Below are 17,032 nucleotides of genomic sequence, written 5' to 3'. Positions count from 1 at the left end.
TACAACCTTATTTGACGAGGGGGTCTATCGATTTATTATAGCCGTGTAAAACAAAATTTTGGTTGGTTCGTAAGATTGTAATCAATAACTATATACTAAAAGAAACACCATCAATGACACATGTCATCTCCTGGTGTGTCCTTATTTATTTATTTTTTATAAAAAACATATTTAAAAAAGATCTTATACTAAAATAATGACTATTTTTATTAATATAGTAATTACTTAAAACTGAAGATTTAGTATATTCAGTATTTTTAAATATACAAGATTGACAACTATAAATAAAAAAATACTCTATATCGGATTTATTTCAATATTTTTTTCCCTTCCCATTTATTTCATGTTATAATTATGGAAATTCTAAATAAGTTGTTGATTTTAACAAATATTACAAAAACCAATATTTAATTTGATTAAAACAAGTATGACTTCATAGTGCGATTTCCACTTGCCAATTTTTTTCCCTGCATGTTCTACATTATTTTTATTTATTATTGTGTGAAATAAGGTTTGAAGTATGAAACATTATACCCCTCTATTTTGTAATTGAATTAAAACCACACATGCATTGAGACGGTAGTATTTATATGACTATAACTAAATTCATGTATATATCACAAACATTAGTCAATGTGGTGTATGTAAATTATGCAAAAGTTAAATTGAGAAAATTGATAGAGATTCTTATATTTAATTGGGTACAATGTATACCGAAATTGCTTTTTACTCATTTTGATAAATATTGTTCATTGAAGTATCAATTGAGCAAGAAACACTTTTGGGTGTATTTTGCTCCTTTGTGTAAACAATAATTTTCATAAAACTAAAATATTGATACGTATAAGATGTTTTGTTATATATTGTCAAACTGATTAATATTAACTTTCACAATAATCGTGCATGGCACAGGATTTAAACTGATTGAAATATTAACCTCTTGTTCGATCCCGCACAAAGTTTTATCCATGAAACAACTTTATAGCAATCCATGCAATAAAAAAGCAAATCCTCCCTCAATAGAGAAAATAAAACCTGGTATTTTGAAGGAGCCAAAACCTCCTAAGAAGACGAAAAAACCACGTCTTTCGAGGGAGAAATATTCCTCCTAAGACCTTGCTTAGATTGGGAGTAATATATTAATGGGGTAGTAAAAGTCAAACTTGAAAAAACATAAGTAATTAGAGGTAGGTGTTGTAAGAGGCATATTGTTTACAAATGAAATAATATAATTGTGCCATGAGGAAAAGAGAGATGAAGGAATTATTACCCTCATAATGAGGGTAATAGTTACCCACCCTCCCCCTAGTGTAACTATTACCCCCAAAATGAGAGTATTAATTCTTTTTTTTTTCACCTTATACCACACCATTACTACATAATTTTCTTTACAATCACATCATCATTATCTCCTCCTTCCCTATTTTCACTTTTATTTTGCTTACTTTGACTTTTATTACCCTAGTAATATATCTTCCCCAATCCAAGCATGCCCTAAAAGAGGAAGAGTTATTATAAACCTAAAACAAAATAAAAAGCACACCAAAACAACGATCGGGGCTTTTCACCGATAAGTAAATCCTAATTTGTCAATGTATATTCATAAATACCCGTATCACTGTATGGATGATTCCTACACATCTCCCAACAAAATTAAAAAGAGGTAGGAAATCCTATGTCAGCCAGCAAACCTATTACATGTACACCATACCTCAAGTCCTACAAACACAGCTACAAAAGTCATTTGCTCTTTGTTCGACTAACCGGAAACTCATCTTCTGATTTTCTATTCCACATATAGTTTGCAGCTTCAAGCCACCTTGGATGGACTAAAAATTTGCCATGCTGAAGTGCCCAACGCGACTTATCTGTACCAGCATCAGTTGACACAACATGTGTAACGGAGGAATCAACTTCAATGGAGCACTTTGCTCCTAACTGTTCAGCCATCTTCCACAGATGGTGGTTTGCAGCTTGGTATTTTGTTGAAAAAACTCTACTGAATACTATCTTACAATCTTTGAGGACCTCCTTCCGTATTTGTTTCAAAACCTGCACCATCAATATGATATTCACTTAATTTGATGGTGGTGAGATTCAGGTTAATAACAAAATCATATCAAAGGCGCCAGCAAAGAAGCTCAATTAAATTCTTCAGAAAAAGTCTAGAACATTTAATAGCATCATCAATGTAAATGTTACATTGTTATTCTTGATTGACACATACTCACATACAATGCACATGATCAAATTATTGAACTCTCAAATATTTAAATCAACTTACAAGAACAAAACTATGAGGGACAATCAATATATGACATTTCATTCTTAGAGGCTAAAGAGGAAACTACAAACGAGACAAAATTTTGAAACCATTTTTAAGATAATAATGATGGTATTTTCTTCAGAATTGCAAGATCATATGAAATATAATTTAGAGTAACAAGGTTAGACTAACTAAAATCAAATCATTGCAAAGATCAAGGGATGGTGAGAGTACTAAACAGGAAAATCAAATTCAAACAAGGTGAAGCCATGGTGCTGATGCACTATGAAACTGTAAAGAGATGTGTAGACCGAGTCCAAGGTTGCCAAAAAAAGGCATACAGTGGCAGAATGCTGAACACTGGCAATAAGATTGTCTTATCAATTTTACATGGCTCTTTATCAATTTACGCTGATGGCATTAATCTTACTCCGGTTACATTAACCAACCAGTGCCAGCCAATGCACCTCAATGATATCCCAGTAAAACAACAAGTACTGAAAATCAAACACACTTATCTTGCCAACGTCAACAGTTCAATCTCACTCTCTACTACACAATTGCAAAAGGAAATGTAGATTAAGAGGAAAAAAGGGAATATTGAGTATCACACCTATGAAACTAAAAACATAAGATCCATCTTTTACCCCATAACACGCAAAAGGAAATGTAGATTAAGAGGAAAAAAGGGAATATTGAGTATCACACCTATGAAACTAAAAACATTCTGACAAATCACCTGCTATTATACCAATAAGTAGTGATGCAATCCATTCCCAAATGGATTGAAGTTACTTCAACTCCAATCTGACTATACACCTTACATACAGTAAAAGATCCAAAAGAATCAGAAACGATGCTCTACTATACAGCTCTACTATACATGATGCAGAGAAATAGGATACAAATGCCTCACTGCATGAAATAGTCTTTGAATTTGAGGAACGATACTAAGAATCAGGTACATCATCTCATTGACTTGGCAAGGTTAAAAACCAAGCTAGTTAGTGCAATACAGCAAGCATCCAAGCATACTAGCAAGCTCAAGCAGATGAGCTTTCTAGCTAGCACGCACTTGATTTGTAAGTAATTTGACGCAGAGAGAGTATTAATTACTTACAACCAATATCTGCTAGGATATACTCAAAACTGAAGACAAGACAATTCATATCTCCCTTTGCACTTACACCCCCCACCCCCCCCCCCCCCCAAAAAAAAAAAAAAAAAAACCTTGTAAAGCAACATGTTTAAGCTCATTGTCGAAACAATCTACATTGACCCTAAAACCAAAAAACATATAGTTAAAGTGCAAAGTCTGAACATAATTACAACAGCTTAGGCGCTTAGCAGAATAGATCTTTGCCATGCTGCCACCACCATATGCATATGCAAGGGAGAAAAGCACTAAGACAAGTAAAATTAGAAACACGAAAAGAATAATGGTTTTCACATAACAGCTTACGTCAATAGCCAATTAGCATAATATATAAACCCCTGAACAAAATCAAAACAGAAGAGGCACATAACACAAAATAGGATTTCACCTGTCTCACATCCCTTCCAGCAAAGTCATCTCCATGTTCCTACAAGAAAATTACAAGATACTATGACATTAAGCACATTCAAGTAGATAAAACAAGCAACTATAAACAGTAAAACAAAAATGCTTACAGGATCAAAGAATTTTTCATGAATGCTTTTCATGACTCCTAGAACAGTTGCAAGTGCTCCATTTGCCTCATTCTCATCACCTTTCAACTCTGATAACGACTTACAATTAAAGCCAAATTGGCGACAGCTAGAGGAGAAGTAGTGATATCTTTCCATCAAAATCAAATTCTCCTTGTGCTTTTGCCAAACCTATAGATATTAAATATACCAAATTTTCAGGCTTCCAATATACACGTCTTTCAAAATTTCCATTCTACAAGCAGTAATATATATTAAAGAAAGAGGAAACCAGAAATTATGTTCACATTAGGGATGGCGATACAACAAAAACAAAGCCTTAATTGCAAAATAAATCAGGGATGGCAATACAAATAACAATTGTGAATACAAAATTCTGATCATTATAAATGAAGTCTTTAGTACCCCTCAGAACCTTATCAGATTCAAAGTTTAAAAAGAACATGGTTAGACGGACTTGGCCCAGGTTTAAATTGACAAAGCAAAATACAAAATTTTGACAACAAATTAACATTTAACAAGTATATATAGAAGATGGTTGCAAGTACAAACAATAAAAGATATTCTTAACAAATGATATTGTATATTTTCACAAGGGAGTATGTTTCATCTCTTCCATATGATACTGTATATTTTCACAAGGGAGTATGATTTATCTCTTCCATCAGTGTGGCATATGTTTTCCAGTTACAAATAAGCCGATTGATGCTCCATGAGTAGCCATTAGACAGACTACTTTAGACAAGAAACATATTATTTAGGAGAAGAAAGAAGAATACAACCAGGAGGCAAAAAGTCCGTGCAAACAATGGCAATCAAGAAAATAGAAACTCAAACCCTATTCAATGCACTTCAATCATACTTCAAAATTTAGAAATTAAGATGACTTGTTCCATATCAAAATATCCTACTCTTATTCCAGGTAAAACCTGTAATGTTGTCTTTAAAATATTCTGCATACGGTATAAGGGTAATTAAGGCTTTCCCAAAATGCTAAAAAGGGCCTTTGCGACCCAAGGGTATGCCCCTTCCTAACTGCAAATAAGTAAACAATGTCATTTAAAAAGCACATGTTAAGAAAATTTTCCTGTACAAAAAATTAATACATAAATAAATAAAAAAAGAAACAAGAGGTTTTCATCTGCATAAGTACATTGAAATAATTTGCAAACCCTGCAATTCAAAATATGCACCGCTAAGCTACGATTAAATTCTTTATATACCTTAATTGCTCCAACTGCTTTATCCCTAAAAGATTCACTTTGTTCAAAGACGTTCTCCTAAAGTTGATCTCAACAAAAAATGTGTAGTTAGGCTCAATTTATGAACAAGTGAAAGGAAGCTGCCCTAAAACAGCTAACATTTATGGCTATTCTTTCATTTTTTTAACTGTAACTTTGTAAATATTAGAAATAGTGGGGGTGCATTGTAAATTACAAGCAACTTCAAGAACAAGAATACATGCCAGAATTATGCATACCCACATAGCCAGGACGCCCATGGTTCTAATTATTTAGTTTGTGCCACTTTTAAGAAGGTGCCAACATTATTCCACACATGAAAAGAAAAAAAAAATGAAAATTTGTATTGGCCATTATAATAAATCCAATTTATACCGACAACAATCAAAACAACAGGGAAACTCATGAAGTGATATGATAAGACAACAATAGCACAATTAACATCAAAAAACAATTTGGAGACAATTTATAAATATATACAGAACAATACGATAAGGTGTGAAGAACAAGATACTACCAACTGAGCAATAAATTTAATGGAAGAGAACAAACTAGCACTTACAGCTTCTGTATCATCAAGTATCAAAACAGCACTCTCTTGACCTAATACCACATCCAAACCCTTTTGATGCCTTTGAGTGCAATCAGCTTGAGAAATAACTCTTGAATTAAAATATACACTCCCAGGATCAAGAAGCTTTGCCATTTCTATCGCATAAGGGCGCTCACCCATGGTATAAATGTACATTTCAAACAAGTTACTTGCTTCTTGCAGAAAAGTACGAACAAATGGTCTTAGCTTCGTCATCATGCGCATCATATCGAGCCGAAATAAACTGCCCTTTGAGATATCTATCAGATGTGAAGTATGCACATTAGATAAGAAAGGACAAACTCAAAAGGACCACTAAAATGGTTTTTTGGGCAAGATGGGAGAAAAGAGGAAATGAGGAGGGCAATATACCTGAATAGCCAAGAAAATTATAAGTATGCCTTGTAGACAATAAGACCAAAACAAACAACTAGCAGTAACGGCAGTATTAGCACCACCACGACCAAAAAAAACCGAAATAACAAGCAAATTATCCTGAGGAAATGATAATGAGACGGGAAGGCTGGAAGGTGGGGGAAAAGAGGGAATGAGGAGGGCAATATACCTGAATAGGCAAGAAAATTATCAGTATGCCTTGTAGACAACTAGCAGCAACGGCAGTATTAGCACCACCACGACCACAAAAAACCCAAATAACAAGCAAATTATCCTACTAATGATAGCTCAAAATATCAACACCAAGGCCTAAAAGACATCCTCCAGTTAATCAGAATCTGCAAAGCAACTAATACTATGCCCATTTGGCCATTTACATTTCTCAACAGGAACCCACATGAGATGTGCAATCTCGATAAAGGCAAAATTTGAATTGATGATTAGTTTGTCTAAACAAATACATCTTAAAGAAGACTTGTAAAATAGAGTCAACAATACAACACATTTACATGTATCTTTTATTAAAATAATAAAGAAACGAGGATACATATCTCATGCCCCAGAATGGATAGCTGACGGCCTGACGCTATATAACTAAAGTCAGACTCAAAAGAAACTAGCATAATATAGCTTGTGAATGCGCCAAATGAGAAACTTGAAGTCAATATTTTGCATGTCAGAACAGACTACAACAAGAGCAAGATTGGACAACTGTGTATACAACTATAAATAGTGTCCCATTTCTAGAAATGCAAATGAAACGTTGAAGCATTTGAATTATCTTTGTGATGACCATATGAAACGTATGATCATGTTGACACAATGGTTTCATTTCAAACAAAAGAAAAAATCATCAAGTAGCTGTCTGGATGCAACAGTAAAGGAGCTTTATAGGAACCAGCTTTAGGAGGGGGAAAAAAACGTAGCAATGGCAATGGGCAGCCCCTAGTGTCTGTCTAAAAGATTTGGAAGGTCAGCTATGAAGCCGTTTGGCTGGAATCAATCAGAACTGTGGCTTCCACTGCACAAAAAAATTCTAATGCAGCATCAAACATTAGAATTAGACAACTCACAGGACAGAGAAGATCACAGAATAAAGAAGACAATCGATAAATTGTTACATTGTTAGTTATGTGCTACAGGTGTAAATAGGCCATGCTACGACCTGCTTTAATTGTATGACCTTGGTTCAACCAAGTGTCTTGGGTTGTACAAGTTTTTCTAACCAAAGGCGGTCAATTATTAGCAAAAGGGGCCCATTGCCAATATTTTCCATTAGTGAAACTAAGACAGTAACACAGAAAGAGTATAAACGGACCAACCTTGAAAGGAGTCTGTCTGACCCTTTAAATACTCCTCTTCTGCGTTTATATCTTCTAATCGAGTTGAATTCAGCAATGTGTGATCCAAATCAAGTACTAAATACAGTTTCTTACGGCGAAGCAAAGCCCTCACATCAGCGTTGCGTAACCGTGAGATCTCATCACTACCAAGTCTCAAGTCCTGCAGTTGCAATTTCTAAGGATCTCAATATACTACAATAAACTTCTCAAGATATAATTCAACAAAAAAAAAACAAATAAAGGCTTTCCAATAGTAATACCATAGCACTACAGTACACTGCAATGACAATGCGCAGGAACAAAATGTAACAAGGGACAGATCAAATCCAATATATTCTTTAATTCTTTATACTTCTATAGACATAGCTCTACAATGATTTATCTTGAATTCAATATATGAAGGTTACATTACAAGCCAAAAAGTTTTGGATCATTGTGGTTTTCAGTTTTTTGGTACATGTGATCAACCTCGCTTGTGTGTTCAAATTGATCGGATTAGTGATATACCTTGTGAATGTATCCGAATGCAACACCAGTACTGTCCTCCATTCTCTTTCCACAACAAATGCACATATCTCTCAGGAAACCCGGATGTGGACATGAATCTTTTACATCTTCATCTGGATAAATGATTCGGTATATAGAAAATTAAAATTCGACAATAAAATTCAATATATATACAAAGAAAACTCTTTTATAAAAAGCTTTATCATCAATTAATTCTAGACTTTAAAACAGACCTATCTCTACTTCAGCCACCACATAGGAACTTGAACTTTGCACCTCCTCTCCATTTACGATTTCCGACACTTTGCGCCTTTTAATCCTAATAATAAAAGCATTCAATAGAAATTAGAAATTTAAACTATATGCAGATTGATAGAATAGAATAGAATAACAACTCTGACAAAAAACGCTTACCCAAATTCATAGTATCATAAGAGCAATCAATCAAACTAATTAACCCTAAAAATATATGGCGGAAATTAAAAAAAAAAGAAAAAAAAAAGAAAAAAAAAAAGAAAGAAAGAAAGAAAGGAAGTAAGAAGAAAAGTTTCGTAATTTGATTTCAGATTGTCTAAAAAATAAATCTAGAGTAGTAAAATTCAATTAAAGAGGGGAACAAAAGATGACGCAAATAGTATACATGATATTACCTTTCTATCTCGACGTCATTATCTTCATTAGCATCAATGTCTAGGTCTGGGGATTGATCAGAGGAGGCAGAGTCTAACTCAGCATCAAGAATTGCCAAAAAGTCATCACTACTTGATGAATTCACAGGAGAATCAATTGCAACACTCATCTGCAAGTCTGCAACATTCACAATTGCAATGAAAATGATTTAATGCCAAAAATCAATTGATAATCTGAGCCAAATTAACAATTATTATGCTAGTTTACCTAAAAATACTGATGACTGAGCCGAATTAGCAATTACGAAAAATCCAAAAAAATTTGTATTTCGACGAACAAAAAAACCCAATAATATATCAAAGAACAAAACTAGAGGTGATCATTGGGCGGGGCGGGCCGAGTTCAAACTGGGCCGAAGCTAAAAAATTTGTCCATTTCTCGGGCTGGGCCGGGCCAATCTTTGGGTCGAATTTTGTGCCAAAACCCGTCCAAAACGGCCAGGCCGGGCCAAAAAAATCAACTAAATATGCATAAAAACGCATCCCCAAACCCGTCCAAAAAAAAATTCGGGCCGGGCCCAACCCAATGGTATTTCCTGAGTGCGCGGCTTCAATGGAGAACTCTGAAGTTGCGCTTCAATAGAGAACTCTGAAGTTGCGCTTCAATGGAGAACTCTGAGTGCGCTTTAATGGAGGAGAGAGAAAGGTGGGCAGAAGAACAGAGGAGAAGAGAGAGAAAATGGGAGTGAGGGCAGTAGTAGCTGACCCTTACCATTATTATTGGGTTTTTTATTTTAATTATTAAATTATTGGGTTATAAAATAAGACCCTATAAAAGCCCTATAAAATAAGACCTAATAAAAGCCCCGTCTAGTAAAAAATTAAAGGGTCAAAACCCTTTACTGTTAGGCCCGACCCTTTTGTCATTGGGTAGCCCCAAATTCCATCCTACAACCGGTAGTATAACATGAGATATGCAATCATTATTGTTTTCGGGGGATTCACGTGTTAGTTCAATCAGCACGAATGAGTACTTGCACAAAGGAATATTCCTTGTCGAAATATTTACCTCCGAAGCTCTAAGTTAGTAATCGGAGGAAATAAAGGTCGAGAGGAAAGTAGAGAGAAGGGGGAGGAAATTTGGGTGCTGTGAATTGTGAATTGTTTTTTTTGGGAAAACTATTGGGTATTTATAGGTATATCTTTCCCAAATCGTAAGAACATGACTGGCTAGGGAATTGGATACTAACAAGTGTCCCGCAATTGGATCCAAATTTAGGTTCTCAATTTTTTGGAACCGTGACATGTAGGGTACTTTGTAACCTATTAAAAATATCACTTAATTTTAAATTATACACCAATTCTAACTTTTTGGGTCTTTCGCTAATTTGTCCTTTCTCTTTTCACGTTCCTTGTTTTGGCCCTCTACGAGAAAATTTGTAAGAAAAAATCTTATGAAAGATCCATTTTGCGAGAAAACACCTTATATATATATATATTTTTTTTTTCTTTTTTTGTGAGATGTGACTTAAACTTAACAAATTTTACAATATGAAACCTGATGGCACTATTCCAGCGTTGACCTTGCAAGTTTTATTAGTGAAAATTCTAATTCATTAACCTAATCTTAAAAAAACCAACCCTTAAATTCCATTTTCTTCTTCCACCAACCCAACCGTAGACCTTGAATAAGCTCTAATAATGGACTTTAAAACTTGGTTTATTAATTTAATTACATTGATTAGGGTATATGGTCCACGCCATTAAATTGCAGTCAACGGTAGAAAACTCGCCTGGGGTTTTATCTTGCAAAAAATTCTAAGTTTAAGGTTTCATCTCACAAAAAAAAATTATAAGGTGTTAAATGAAAATTTTATAAGGTTTTTATTGATAAATTTTCTTGTCCTTTCGTGATTTGCTTAAAAGGTATGTAAATATATATTACCCGAATCATTTGCCCCTCAAAAGGACAATAATGCCCCTGCGCTAAGGGAAAATGGGCTTTTGACTCAATCCCTTTCTTCATTAGGCGGCGGTTTCTAGCTGATATTTCCACAACGGACATTTTCCTATATGCTCAAACTTAATCAGAAGCAACCTTATATTTTCATGGTAGAAGCCCAAGCAATCCAACAACCTTAATTGAATTACAAAAATCCAAAGATTAAGTGCTTTGAAACTAAATTGAGACAAGCCAATATCCAGATAACCTTCACTAGCACAGAAGGATGGTAGATACAATGTTATCTTAAAGTAAAGTTCCATAGACTAAGTGCTTAATTGAAACTGAATTTTTAGTAAGTTAGCAACTGAGCAAGTGTACTCCGTTTATTTCATTACAAAGAGAAAAAAAAAAATGATACCAAAAAATACCATTGAACTCCTTGATGTATGACAATCAACTGCTACTCTTCCAATACAAATATAATGAGTTATCAACACATTCAAATCACAATAAAGGCAAATTTGCAATACACTTAAAACTACTCACCAAATTATCACAAAATAAAATAAAAACTAATGGAAAGTAAAATTTCTAAGCCAATGATATCTCCATAAAACCACCCTAAACTCTTAAACGAAACATTTCCAATAACAAGCAAGCACACAAATTTAACAAATTTAGAATCAAAATCAAATATCTTAATCTATTAACATAAGCATCTTGCATATGTATTTTAGAAACAAATTCTCCACCAACGATTCTGAAGAACAAATGCAATTTTTTTCCATGCATGCTAATAAACCCTAAATCATAGAATAAGAAAAAAATGAATTCATACAATCAAGAAGATAATTTCTAATTGAATGAAATAAAACAAAGTCGTTAAACCCTTAACCCTAACCTTGAAGAGCGACGGTTATGGCATGATTTGCAATGGAAATTGCGCTTTGAATAGGTGGTTAGAGATGGTAGGCAGTCGAATTTACAAGTTCAGGTGGTGGTTGGCGGCGAATTGTATTGGTGGTGTCTTGGATAATGGTCAATTGAGAGAATTGCAGTGCTTTCGATTCGATGGTAGTGAAAACTTTGGTCGTTTTTTTAGGTTGGTCATGAAATTGAAAGGATTAGAAACAGCGGCGTCTCTGGGATTTTCAAATAGGGGTTCGAAATTTCGAAAGTTTAGAATCGTAATTAATAATGAAATAAAAATATAATAATTAAATATTCAATACACAAGTTCAAATCATGGATTGCAAATAAATTACATAATATATATAGAAAAAAAAATTACATATTTATTCTTCGAGTTTTCATACTTTGAAAGTGGTTCAATACATCATCATCATCACTAACTCTAGAAAATAAATCTCTCTCAAAGAAAAGTGACTAAATTATCATTCAATAGTTGATCACCCATACTATTCCGCAACTTATTTTTTTACGTATGTCATTTATGAAAACATTCGTTCCACGCTCGCATTATATATCATTAATTCATTATATCTCAAATTCCAACAACAAACCTACATGTATTATCAAGAATTAATGGTATATTCATTGATAATTTGATATTGATTTCAATAACTTGAAAGTATTTCTGGAATTATTCCAGAAAAGTGGGTTCCAACAATCCAACTTACAAAATCCAAACCCATTAACAAAACATACGAATTGCATATTTACGTACAATCTTTTTTCAGATTTTTTTTAGATAATAAAAATCAATGCATCATAATTTATTATCTAGAATTTAAAACATAAATCTGTAAACAAATTAACAAAACAAATAGTAGGTAAATTATAAGAAATTAAGAAGTAAAAATTCAGTTATTCACCTATAGAGCCACGAAATATGGATGAGTGGATGACGGAGCAGTGGAGCACCGAGAACGGAAGGCCGGAGGCTACGCCTGTAGGACAACCGATTGCGAGAACGGGGGCTTGAGCGGTGAACGGCGACAGCTTACGGGATGAGGAATTAGGGGAGTTACTAGTTAGGGTTTTACAATGTGGGGGAAATGACAAATGAGAGAATGGAAATGTCCAAATGAGAGGAAGTAGGCAAATGAAAAAAAAAAAAAGAAAAAAAAAAGAGTTTTTATTCGTCGCCCGCGTTTCTCCACATAACGCCCAAAAGTTTTAGTTTTTTTTTACATTTTTACCCTTTTCATAATTTTCACCCAAAACACAATTTTATCCTGGAAAATATACAGCTCGCGTGAATCATTAATTATACACAAAAAAAACATTTTATATTACATGAAACAAATTATACAAACTCATTTACGTAGGATAAATTAACAAATTACGTGCAATTATATAATCTCACGTAATTACGTGCAATTATATAATCTCACGTAATTCGTTAATTTTAATGAGTTTGTATAATTTGTTTCATGTAATATAAAATGTTTTTGAGGTATAATGATCCATGCGAACGGAACATTTTTCAGGATGTAAAATTGTGTTTCGGGTGAAAATTATGGAAAGGACAATTGTGAGTTATGGAATTTGAAATTTTGAAGCCAAAAACTCATCTTTGCTGGGAGGTTGTATATTTTATTTAACCTTTTTCGAATTTTTTTTTTATTTTTTTCAAAAAATCGGGCAATGAACCCCATTGGACCCCTACTAGATCTGTCCCTAATCAAAAATTGAATCCGGGTGATAAGGTTTAATCGAAGTTTTTACAAGCAAAATGGAGTAAGGGTTTGGGACTATTATCTTGGGGAGAGAAAAATATTGAGAGTTTTTTACGTTTTGGATTGGTTTTAAATTTTTGTAAATTCACGAAAAGGATAATAAGTTCGTAGTTTAAAATCACAGAGGAAACAGGAAGAGGGGAGGAGACCCAGAGAGAAAGTAAAGTGATAGAATAGAGAGGGGATAAAAATAATTAAAAAAAAAAAGTAATTTTCAAGAGCGAAGAGGCTATGAAGATCTGAGTGGTGATACATGGAATTAATCTAACTGCTTTGATACTTACACACTGTGCAACCATAATTAAACCACTAGGATGGTTTTTCCAAGTACGAGTACAGATTGAAAATTAGATTAAACTCCCATGCAATACGCGTTTGTTAAATAATTATGATGACAATAAATTTTACCAAAAAAATTAATATAAAGTACTATAAATAGACTCAATATTAAAAATTATGAATTATATGTGAAAGAAAAGAATTAAACATGTAATAGTTAAAATGGGCAATTTGAAATTTAAGGAAGTTTTTTTTAGATTCCGTACAAACTAAAAGTCATAATTTAGATACAAACCTTACTTTTATACGGAGTATAACAATAAGTTTTTTTTAGTAAGTAATTTTGAAGGGAAAACTTTTTACATTATGTTGCCAGGTCCCTCTAAATTCCACTTTTAGTAAAATGTAATTGATTATTTAGTATATCCCAAGTGGGGATGAAAATAGTAAAATATTGTTTAAAGTTTCCAAAAAAAATGGAGCAATTAATATTATGTCAGGTTGGCATGGAGCCACAAGCTACTCTTTCCTCGCTTAACCCATACATAATTAAAACCACTCATCGGAATACGAATGAAATAAAAAAGGTCGTCAATAGGGCAAACAATGCAACAGCTTCACCCCGTTGCGTGCTTTTCTATGGGCTTCCGTCTCCTCTGATGTAACCCCTGGCTAGTCCCATAATCATTGGAGGATTCTCACAGAATGCCCAGCAAAAGCGTTAACAACACTCAAACCGCCAACACTAACAGTGAAAGTCACGACATAGGGGCTCACACCAGTGGCGGAGCTAGGATTTTCAAATTGGGGAGACGGATTATGGATATAGTATGAGGAATATGGCACAAATGGCTTAATTATTTGGTACCCTAAGTATGAGTATATTGACCACATTCATTTGCTCACTTGTTTGTAGATAAATTTCTAAGTTCTCTGACAATTAAGAAGCTTAATAAGTTAAGAATGTTTTGAGTTTATTGGACAATCATTAAGTCACTAATACATTGGACATAAAACTAAGTTACGACATTTATCAATGACTATTGTTTAAGAGATTCTTTAAAATAATGTAAACAAACAAAAGAACATAGAAACAGATACTGTAAATACCTAAGGTATGCACCACCAATTTTTTTTTTTGTAAGTATAGTACTATCATTATAATAACAGAGAATTCGCAAGCTATAGGACAACGACCTGATCACATAGACTCAAAACTCAATAGTAAACCATGAAATTTGAGCTAAAAAGAAATCAAATGCAGTGAAGTGATCACATAATCTACCGCAAAGATAAGCTCTATTATTACCTAAAATATCAGACGCCGCCAAACTTCAAACATCACACACCAAATTACCAGTACGAGCCCGAATCGGACATCCTTGATACCTAAATTAAAACATAAGAAGCTTGGTTCAACAAAGTCTCTCTATATTGGCAATTGATGAAACAATAACAAGATTATATGTCATTAATAAAAAATTCGAAGCCTAAACAATCAAAAAAATTGATTGTAACAGCAAAAAGTATAAGGTAGTTGCAAAATCATCATTTCTTAATTTCCACATCATTACATAATAATAATGAGATTTAGAAACCTAAGATTCTAATTCAACAAAAATTGCAATTAAAATTAACAAAATTAACTAAATTCACAATGTTTATTATTACAATTGAAACATTAAAATCTGAAAATTAGGGTTAACAATTGGGGATTTCAAATTGGGGATTTTGAATTAGGATTAACAAGACATACTAAATTAATTAAATCAATAATTTCAATACATAGTATAAAACATTAAGAGATTTCAGATTTAAAAGACATACCATTGATGGATTGAGGCAGCGAACTGAGCGAAGAACGGTCGAACGAAAAGCGATTAAGCAAAGAACAAACGATGACCGAGGGCTGAGGGCTGAGGCAGCGACGGTGAGGCTGGCGACTGTGGTGAGGACGGTGACTGAGGCAGTGAAGAACGGAAAGCCGACGGTCGATCTACTGGACGAGCACCGGGAATCGGGAATCGGGAATCGGGAATCGGGAGGTTTTTTCTTTTCTAGGTTTCTTTTCTTGGGTTTCATCTGTTTCTTTTCTTCGTTTTAGGCATCCAACGCTTCTTTTGTATTTTTTCTTTTTTTTTAAAATTTTTTTTATTTTTAAAATGGGAGACAAGTGTCCCCACATGTCCCCTTCTGGCTCCGCCCCTGGCTCACACCACTTTAAAGATTGATTGGATCCAACTAAAAGTTTCCCTTCGACCACCTTGTTACGACCTGCCCTTCTTAGTTTTTTTTAAAAGTCGTGGAAACGCTCTTTTATTTACACATACATACGGTGGATTTAATCTTTTAGTTTAATAAGGTTGGAGAAGAAGGAGGAGATCTAAGTAATGAAGCAAGACAACTCCTTAATTGAATCAACCATTCAGTTTTTTAAGGCTTTTTTAACCGATACCTTGTGCCACTTTGGGGAGATCCTACATGTTTGAAAGTTAAAGAGCTATCTCAAGACATCCCTGAGATTATCTCAAGAGTGATGCTAAAAGCATCCTTGTACACGACTATATACGTCATGAATAAACCCATACACATAGATTCCTTTGATTTTAATTGCTCTGTTGAAAAAAGTTGGAACTTTTCAAGTTCACCAAAACAATGTATTATTTTCATGTTCGGCGTGCACAAGGAGCGTGCCTGTAACACCCCCAAAATTCGGGTCTTTGTAAAACGATAAGAGTAACCTTTTTACCTTTCATAACCAACCATCGAACCTTGGTCAACCACTCATCAAACATTTGCTTCTCACGAATCAACGATTCTTTTTAAGTATAAAGTTTTAAATTTGTAATTATTTTCAAATTTATATATTAAAAAAAAAAAAAAAAAAAGTTATGATTTATGGCTTGGCTTTCTTCAAGACTACTTATGAGTTTGGATGCATGACTACAGTTGGTGTTAATAACAATGAGCCGAATAACTATCTCAAAAAGTTTGAAAAAGTATTTGAGGTAGACTTGCTTATTGGATCCTTTATAATTTAGTTTAATACCCTTCTCACCACATTACAATCTAATAACCAAATATTTTACTCGGTCAGAAAGTCACCGTTCATTGCACTGTGGCTTGAACCCAGATCATTATTCTTTCTCTTCTGCTCTTACTGCCTCTGCCAACATACCCAACTCCAGATTTGGAAACCAGCTTCATGCTCATGCCATTTTCACTAAAATTTATATATTATATTAAGAAAAAAAATTAATCAGTATTATTTTCGGATTTATCCAAAGAAAAAAAAAAAAACTGATTTTGGATATTTTACAAAAACTGAATTTGAAAACTGGATAAAAAAAAAAAAAAAAAAAAAAAAATTAAGCTTATCTTTTCGATAGGAACTTGCAACAGACTCAATTTGAATTGAGTTTTATCTGATCTTTTGAATAATC

The 17,032-nt window shown here is 33.6% G+C and overlaps 1 protein-coding gene across 3 annotated transcripts; it reads right to left on the bottom strand.

The window, feature by feature from the left end:
- Positions 1–1,536: 1,536 nt before the first annotated feature.
- Positions 1,537–15,984, bottom strand: LOC110697327 (RNA polymerase II C-terminal domain phosphatase-like 4). Of its 3 annotated transcripts, XM_021874709.1 has the most exons (11): positions 15,417–15,984; positions 14,899–14,978; positions 12,444–12,570; positions 8,685–8,841; positions 8,268–8,353; positions 8,035–8,147; positions 7,507–7,687; positions 5,759–6,048; positions 3,938–4,126; positions 3,811–3,849; positions 1,741–2,052 (listed from the first exon to the last, which is right to left on the bottom strand). In XM_021874709.1, exons 4-11 carry the CDS (start codon positions 8,831–8,833, stop codon positions 1,741–1,743), a joined length of 1,359 nt encoding a protein of 452 aa, XP_021730401.1. In that variant the 5' UTR covers positions 8,834–8,841; positions 12,444–12,570; positions 14,899–14,978; positions 15,417–15,984. The 3 variants fall into 3 exon arrangements, with proteins under 3 accessions (XP_021730403.1, XP_021730401.1, XP_021730402.1); XM_021874711.1 differs by lacking the exon at positions 12,444–12,570 and having other exon boundaries at positions 1,537–2,052; positions 15,417–15,967; XM_021874710.1 differs by lacking the exons at positions 14,899–14,978; positions 15,417–15,984 and having other exon boundaries at positions 12,444–12,573.
- Positions 15,985–17,032: the final 1,048 nt, after the last annotated feature.

This window comes from Chenopodium quinoa, unplaced genomic scaffold (genome assembly GCF_001683475.1).
Source record: "Chenopodium quinoa cultivar QQ74 unplaced genomic scaffold, ASM168347v1, whole genome shotgun sequence".
Lineage (NCBI taxonomy): Eukaryota > Viridiplantae > Streptophyta > Magnoliopsida > Caryophyllales > Amaranthaceae > Chenopodium > Chenopodium quinoa.
This window is presented reverse-complemented; position numbering and strand designations above follow the sequence as displayed.

Excerpts from the sequence above, each read along its gene's own strand:
- LOC110697327 (XM_021874709.1), bottom strand. The coding sequence starts at position 8,833 with ATGAGTGTTGCAATTGATTCTCCTGTGAATTCATCAAGTAGTGATGAC. Across the intron at positions 7,688-8,034 it reads CATTCGGATACATTCACAAG|GACTTGAGACTTGGTAGTGA; the intron begins GTATATCACTAA and ends TTGCAACTGCAG. Across the intron at positions 2,053-3,810 it reads CTGGAAGGGATGTGAGACAG|GTTTTGAAACAAATACGGAA; the intron begins GTGAAATCCTAT and ends TTGATGGTGCAG.